Source organism: Cyphomyrmex costatus, unplaced genomic scaffold (genome assembly GCF_001594065.2).
Source record: "Cyphomyrmex costatus isolate MS0001 unplaced genomic scaffold, Ccosl1.0 scaffold291, whole genome shotgun sequence".
NCBI classification, from domain to species: Eukaryota; Metazoa; Arthropoda; class Insecta; order Hymenoptera; family Formicidae; genus Cyphomyrmex; species Cyphomyrmex costatus.
The window spans coordinates 184,279-192,935 of NW_017277029.1; the positions used below are offsets into that span (position 1 = coordinate 184,279).

At 30.8% G+C, this 8,657-nt stretch overlaps 1 protein-coding gene across 1 annotated transcript; it reads right to left on the reverse strand.

Annotated features, from left to right (window-relative positions):
• Positions 1 to 678: 678 nt before the first annotated feature.
• Positions 679 to 7,272, reverse strand: FucTA (glycoprotein 3-alpha-L-fucosyltransferase A). The gene is made up of 7 exons (XM_018541578.1): positions 7,105 to 7,272; positions 5,679 to 5,768; positions 4,120 to 4,308; positions 3,136 to 3,360; positions 2,758 to 2,946; positions 1,664 to 1,899; positions 679 to 1,191 (listed from the first exon to the last, which is right to left on the reverse strand). The coding sequence occupies exons 1-7, from the start codon at positions 7,270 to 7,272 to the stop codon at positions 849 to 851; spliced, it is 1,440 nt and encodes a 479-aa protein (XP_018397080.1). The 3' UTR covers positions 679 to 848.
• Positions 7,273 to 8,657: the final 1,385 nt, after the last annotated feature.

Below are 8,657 nucleotides of genomic sequence, written 5' to 3' on the forward strand. Positions count from 1 at the left end.
TAGGTAAAGTAACCTCTCAGGGATCGTCATAAATCCACCTCTCATCCTCATAAAACCACCTCTCGCCCTCTGTTTAGCCAAAAAAGGAGTATATAGAAACGTTATTTTGGAAGATTCAATAATTAGGCACGCATATTGCCCCCCTTAAAAAAATTCGCGAGTGACCCTCCTCGCGAACAAACATTCTCATTTAGACCTTAAAAGATTTCCCTGTGCCTCACTGTTCATTCGCGTCCATGTCTCATCGCTGAGCAAAAGCCATTTCATAATTTGCGCAAAACTTCATATCGTCGAGTTGTAGCTTTTCGAGCGCCTCTAAAAACATCCGAGTGATGAAAAGTCGCGTGCCACCATCGCCGACGAGTCTTATTAATACCTTCTTCAGAACGGCTCGACTGTTCACGAAACGAGGTCGTGCGAAGTCATGCGTCTTTTCGTATCCACCGAGATCTTGTTTCGGAACTTTCCATATAACACAGATGTCCAAGGGATGTTCTGAAGAACATCTCAGAACGTCCCAATATTCTAAGAACATTCGCAGAAACATCTCTGGGATAAAGTGTACTGTAATGTGTGTTTGCGATCGGCTCAACATTTTCGGGCGATCGTGAACCGCCTCGAGCAACCCTCTTGGACGTGACAGCACAATAGCACGTTCTCTGAAGTTTCCGGCCACCTTTCAGACTCAGGCAATGTTCTGTTTTGGAAGAATCGGAATCGTTTGTAGAAATTGAGCAACGTGTCGTGGGCGGACGCACGCACGCACGCACACACGCACGCATACACGCACGGATCTCCCCGTGGCTGCCGGAAGAGCCTTTTAAATGTATCCCCGGGGCGATTTCTCTTCAAGTATTTTGTGGACGTGCGAGATCGTGTTCTCGCCATGAGTTAGTCGTGCACACGCCATCCCCTCGCCACCATTCGTTCACATCCTTATAATACTTTGGCGGACGGTCGTCGTGTAGCATGGCGCATACCCGGCACCAAAAATACGTGTTAATAAATTCGCCGGTACCCTTCCAGCGAAAATACGAGTTGTACAAGTCATCGTCGTGGTCCAATCGATGCAGATATTCAGCGAGCTCTTTCGGCGACTCGAATTCGTCTACATGGATGTAGGAACGATACGGTGAGCTACGCGCGTAATCCGTCGGATGAGCCCCCATCACGATAGGCAAAATATTGTGCCTGCACATTCAAGGAAAAATAGATAATTCGAGCAGTGATAATATTCCAAAGTATAAAAACCGGTAATTACAATTGTGAGAGAAAAAGAACGCGCAATTGTGACATGAAAAGAATCGTATTACATCGCATGTTTCACGCTTCTGAATTGAGACGGTCGTGTCCAGTTCGGGAGCTTAATTAATACCGCGCGAGCAGCACGCGTTTCTATATCCATTAAGCGAGTAGGGAAGATTAGGTAACGCGAGTTGGCACGCGACCGCCTTATTCGAGATACCGCACAAGTTGGCAAAGGTTGCCGACCTCTGGGTGAAATGATCGAGAGCGTATTAGGTCGGTCAACTTACATTCGCTGCTCGCATCTAAAATACCGTATCTCTCTGTGTATGAATTGTATGCGCTAATAAGAGAGTGAGAGGATAAGACGGTGAGAAAGAGAAAGGAGGAAGAGAGCAATAAATACCATCGCACGTACCCAAGACCATTAACGAAGAACTTCTCCGTGATGTAGTCTTTGCAGTTGGAATTCTCGAATGCGAGATAGAATTTGTAGTCCTCGTCGAGCATGTCGAAGCACGTTTGCGACTGCGACCGCGGGCAACGCAGACTGCCGCACGCACCGTAAATGTCCACTTGGATGTATTTCGAGAGTTCCCTGGCATAATGCATACGCTGATTTCGGGGATGGCAGTTGGAAACGAACCAGGCGACCTGATTAAACAGCGATGAAGAAGAAGGCGAATGTCATTTCTGATAGTGTAATGATTTGAAAACTATAAGTATAATATTTGCAAAAATGTATAACACGATTGAGATTTTAATAAGTGTAATTTTTAATATTTTTTATTTCAATTTTTATATAAATCTTAATGTTTCTATTATAATTTAATTTTTATCTGAAGATAATGTTTCTGTTGCTTGTAAATTAACATGATAATAAATCATATTGAAGAATAAGTGTTATAATTTTAAACAATATCAATTCTTATTGGACCGCTTTCAAACCGAGTGAGACAATGCCGCAGCGATACAAGCTGGATCACGGATGCTTCTAAATAATTGCGTGCGAATTTATATACTACGTATGTAATTCTTCGATTACGCGCCGAAATTTTTTCAGACTTGAAACAAAGCAATACTAATAAACTATCGCAGTAATATTACAAGTTAATTTAACGACCAATTTATCAATTATCGATGCTTTTTACGCATCTTATATCGATCTTAATAATGTTGAATAACGTATTAAAAACTGTATATCTTATAATCTTTTTATTTATAATTTTACTTTATCAAACAAATATTATTTTTATTGCATATAAACATATTTTATTTTTCAAATATTAATTAAAATTAAAATTTTTTTAATTTATTAAGTTTATATAAAATATATATTAATTAAAATTATTATTTAAAAAATTTAACGGTATTTTATTTAAAAATGCTGAATAAGTAAAAGCTATTTCTGTCCTTAAAAAATATATAATTATATTATTTTATTATTTTAACTATTGATTCTCAGACAATTCAAATTTTATTAAGGTCTTACGATTAATCTAAACGTTTTACCTTTTTTGTTTTATTTGCTGCATAATTAAATGTTTGTGGAATCTGTGTGATACTCGAATCATAATATTGCCATCTTTCGTAAGGTGCCACTACATCACTGTCGCGCCGATATGTGGCAGTCCAATTGACAAGAGCGCTCTTTACGGTTTGCGTGTGATAAGGACATTCTAAAAAATACAGCATCCACACCTGTTGAAAATTATATAAATCATTTTATTACATATAAATAATATATATTCAATAATAAATTCTCTCTTATATGTACGCGATATAACTACATATATAAGCAAAGTTCAAAGGCGAATCAATGGCTGAGTATAAAAGTGACCTGATTTTCTCGGGTCGCAAAAATTGATATGCTTGTGTTACATCGGATACCTGATTGTAAGACCTTCGTCCCACGTGTGTGATGTAATCCTTAAATAGAATAAGATCGGCGTCGTCCGGATTGTCGCGGACGATCGTGCAAGTATTCACCGGGCAGCGTTGTTGGAAGAAAATGTCAGGACCGATTTTGGCTTCGGCCATCCCGTGAGGAATCATTATTTTTTTCAATGGATGATCACTGCCTGTTTTGTTGTAATCAGGTGGCACGAACATTAGCTGCAAAATTATTTATGACGTTAATATACTATTTCTGCGCAGAATCGTTTAGTCGAGAAGAATTATTGATTAAATTACAAAAAAAAACTTTTTTGCGTATATATATTTATGTAGCTACGTATAACTTATACGCTCAGCAATCAACAAAGTACTTAAATATTATCTTATAATTATATTTTTAATTCTCTTAAAAGTCTAAAACAATTTTTTCAATGTACATTATTCGACATCAGCAAAAACTAAAGCCAATAATAGTCTTATATTTATTTATAAATGTAAGACGTAAATTGAATTTATTATATTTTCCATGAAGTTAAGGTTTGTCACTGTTACGTTGATTATATGTTAAGTTGATTGTAAAAGCAATAAAAACGCGAAAATTCGAAAGTTTTCAATATTTTGTTGAAAAAAATTGAGAATGTAATTTAATTATAGGTATAATAATCATGATGCAATACAGTAAAATTAATTTAATATAATAACAATTTTGCTGACATTTATTTCTCTTAAATTTTTTGTGAAAATTAAGTTTACATCAAAAAATATTAATAAAGAATATAATTATACATAAATATATATAATTGAAGAAAATTCTCAATATTTATATGCCTGATTTTCATAAAAATCAATTTATAATTAATAATGTATTAAATGTAAGTAAATAAATAAAGATATATATATATATATATATATATATATATTATCAATGAAATTTAAAATGTAATTTCGAAAATTTTTATACAATTATATCAGAATTACCTGATTAGTCACACGATCATCGTAAGCAGCTTCCTCCGGCCACAATTGAGCTAATCTTCGGCCAGTACTGCGAGTTCTTATTGCCGGATACGGTCTTCTGGTTCCTCCTTTCATGTACCAAGGTTTTCGCGATGGATCTTGGTCTATCGAGTTTTCGCTCAAGCTCGCGGTACCATTTACATTTAATACCTTCGAATAAAAGAGAAAAAAGAATGTATAAATAAACAAAAATATATAATCTTTATATGACACTGTCATTCTCTGCTATAACTAAAAAGACAATATCACAAATTATAGATGTTATTATTAAACTAGAAAATATTATGAATAATATTGCATTCAATAAATTTCATAGTAATGATAATATTTTATGAATCAATTACCTCTTTTTCCACTATTTATAATACTTAAATAATCGCATGTTATCAAGCATTATATATGTGTATATATATATATATATAATATTATCTATTTTACATGGCATATAAAGTAATATACAGATACAACTTTTTATATGTATAAAATAGATAATATTGTAATACATAATATATATGTATATATGATCTATTATATTACTGTCAAATTTAGTTTATTAATTCAAACTTTTCTTAATGTACATACAATGTGCTTTTTGTTCTATCAGTATTTGTCCTATCAGCAAATGTAAAAATTTACGCGATTAGTTAAGTGTAGTTTGCAGCTTTTAAAGTTTCTAAGTGTAATATCATGATTTATGCACACATGAGCATATAAGTTTTTTTTCTTTTACAGTATATTCTTACTAGAATACATGCCTTGAAAAGTGGTAAGAAAAAGTTAAAACTTTTTCGTTTTAGATACAGATAATTAGAAAAAATAAGTTAAAATACTGCTACAGGCAATTAGACTATTAAGCCATTCTAAATGCTTCATGATATATCGTATTTTATAATTTCCAATTTCCAATAATCTGAGGCGTTAATTATATCTGCATTCAACTTTGCTATTACTTGAACGTCCATTTAGTAAAATAAACATTAAATAGATGTTACAATAATATTCCAAATATTTTTTTTAAACTTTACAACGTATCTAATAATTGTGAAAAAAACATTGAAATTTAAAACGATTGTTCATTTAAAATTTGTTTACAATCGCTGAATCTCATAAAAATTATTATTTATATTTTATTCGAATCATTATAATTTTCTTTATTGTATTTTTATTGCTAACTATAATAAATTACGCGATATATAATACTAGCAATATGGAAACCCAATCGAAAAAGAGGAAGCCACTAAGTTCGAAAAATAAGCATACGCCTCATATTCTTTTAAGGTGCAAAAACAGGCAAGACGACACACGGAAAAAGTAACTATCGTTTAGAATTTCATGGGAATTATCGATAATAACTATGTTATTCATGTATATCTATACATTACTTGACGTATATTTTGATCGTAGAAATTTTTTGATACGTATTTTAAAAATGTAAAAGATTAGAAACTTTCGTTTAGTTTAAAAATATTTTTCCGTGTACATGTCGTTTTAGAATTAATCGACGCTACAATTGACCGTACCTCGGACGAAAGTCTTTTCCTCACTCGCTCCCGAGTGCGTAATACTCGCATCGTCGGCTTCTTCGATTTCAAAGGCCAATCGGATTTTATCTGCGAGCGAAATTTATTTTTATTCCTTTAATCGTAATATATATTTATTTTACAATCATTTGTACTATTTACATTTCGCACACTTTCTTCTCTTTCTCCATCTCTTTTTCTCTCCTTCCATTTTATCAAAGATATATAATTACAGTGTATCTAATGTAGATAACACAATCGTAAAAGATTATTATAATCTTAAAGAAACTTAATTCGCGCTTAAATATTATGATAAGCAAAAAATATATTACATTAGCGAACTTTTATCCAATACTTTGATTTTGATCGATAAAAAATATTATGTTCATACAGATCGACATAATATTCAATAATATACTTTTATTCTATTTTCTTCCAAAAAGATATCGATTTACAATTATAACTGATACCGCAGAAATATCTGCAGCTTTGAATAAATCAAACAATGACGCAACGGGGTATTTCACATGTCTCATAGGAAAATATTGCAGTACGAATTTATGGAATACATCGATATTATATGAATAAATTACATTATGTTCTTATTAATATTTATTCGAGATGTTTTTATTCACACACAATATTATGTATTTCATATTTTTCAAAAAGAATTGCTGTAATTTGAAAATAGTGTATTGAGTAATTGTAATGTACAATTTAAAAAAAAAGAGATAAATTTTATTAAAATGAGGAAGACAAAATCTTATGTTATGTATTGCCAATAAGAAAATAATAATCTAGAATATATATAAGGCAATAGGAGTCAACCGCAGGTTGTTATATTGCGACATTAACTTAAACAATAATTTACATTACATATGCACGTTTCGATTCCAATTTGAGTCATCTTCATCAACTAAATCCACCGCAATAATATTGTTTGTGGAACAAAGACAAAATAAAGATATTATTGCGGTAGATTTAGTTGATGAAGATAACTCAAACTGGAATCGAAACGTACATATGTAATGTAAATTATTGTTTAAGTTAATATTTCGCAATAAAACAATATACATATATATATATACTAGATTATTATTTTCTTATTGTATTATTAAGGAGTTTATAATTTTATTGTTGCTTAATTATTCATTATATATTGACAATTATAATAGTCAATTTCTATAAATAACTATACAGATATGAGCACTTCTGGGACGGCAAAAATTATTTTTGCATGCAGGTGACTAACTTTTTTTTGTATGCTTCTAAATATTACAATATTGTTATTTTATTCCAAATTTAGAAAACGAAGTATTGCAAAAAAAGGTACATTTTTTACGTAATTGACTATTTTCTCCGTGTAATCAGATAATAATGGCTCTCACATCGATTAATCTAGAACAATTAATAATTTAGCACATACCTTCGGCATGTCGCCGGTAACTCGAACAGCCTGTGGCTGACCGGGATGTGGCCGCATGCTGTGCCATATTTCGTCCTCTCGCAGAAGATTTAGCAGAACAATCAACGTGCCCGTCAGACATAGCACGTAGAAAAAGTATCTCTTCAGAGAGAAACGCGGCAAAGCCATACCTCCTAGTTCCCTATCTGTCGGGCAAGTTCCTTATCTAGCCATGCGTCACTTAGCTCCACGACATTCGGCTACGCTGTAACGAAAGTTAATTAAAAATGAATGAGATACTGATCGATCTTTACAAATAATCCGGAAAGAACACACACGAGATAATCTAAACTAAAAGATAATTCGTGAATAATACTTTGCTAACGATGACATTAACAAATCTCTCAATTTAAGAATTCAGAGATTCTTTAATGTCCTTTTAATATACCTCTTATAATATCTCTATCTTCTCTAAAAAATATTCGAAAGCTTTTTGTATGAAATAAAAAACAGATTGTATAACGTAGTAAAAATATGTTTAAAAATGTAATTTTATTTTGTATGTAAATTTACAGTACAAAAAAAATATCATACACATTTATAATAAAAGACATAATAAAAGTACAGGAAAATAAACTTTAGTATTTTATTTTAAATTTTTTTGTGTATCAAATGCCGTTTGTTTTTCAAGATATGTTCCATTTCCGTGCATGAATGCATATATAGAAGATAAAATGATATACAGATTTTAAATTACATCCTTATCTCATATTAGATTTTTCGTTTTACATGACATGATTAACTTCGAAAATATTCATCTAAGCAAAAATTCATTCATCTAAACAAAGCAGTCCAAAAAAAACTAAATAATTCTTTTTATAAATAATGAATACCATGTAAAATTTTATCTAAATTCATTTATTATAATATGTAACAAGAGTATAAATTATATAAGATAATTAAGTACATTATGATTAAAAAATTATAATTAATATAATATATATAATTTATTATATTATATTATAAAATTAAAAGATGTATAATAGAATACATATGAATATTATTAGGCATTAAAATTATCTTGACACTCTCAACACCGTATTGGCCCCTACTTTACTTATTTAATTTTTTCGTATATAACGATCTAGAGATAGATCTTATTTACATCCAGTACTAAATTATTCGACTTGTACTTTCTATTAAATTATCTTAATTTTGGCGATGTATATAAGCGTATACTCCATATGGCTATTTAACTAATCATATAGATGGGTACTGTACCAGCTTAATACACTTTCTTTAAATGTATTAGAAAAATTAAGATAATTTATCAAAATTAAGATAATTCATAGAAAGTTATGAGTTAGTACCCGTATCAATGTGAAAACGAGGACATTAACTTATTATTGTCGTATCAAATAGATACTAATTATATAATAAACAATAGAATTAGAATAATCACACAAACAAAAATTAGATAAGTTTTAAATTAACACATTAATCTAATAATCTATTATAATAACGAAAATTATTCTTGAATAGTTCATATATAGAACATATGTATAAATATATTC

Bases quoted from the DNA above. Each gene is read 5' to 3' on its own strand.
- FucTA (XM_018541578.1), bottom strand. From the start codon at position 7,272: ATGGCTTTGCCGCGTTTCTCTCTGAAGAGATACTTTTTCTACGTGCTA. The intron at 5,769-7,104 runs GTATGTGCTAAA...TTTCGCTCGCAG, and splicing joins TTACCGGCGACATGCCGAAG to ATAAAATCCGATTGGCCTTT. The intron at 1,900-2,757 runs GTAAAACGTTTA...CTGTTTAATCAG, and splicing joins CAGCAAATAAAACAAAAAAG to GTCGCCTGGTTCGTTTCCAA.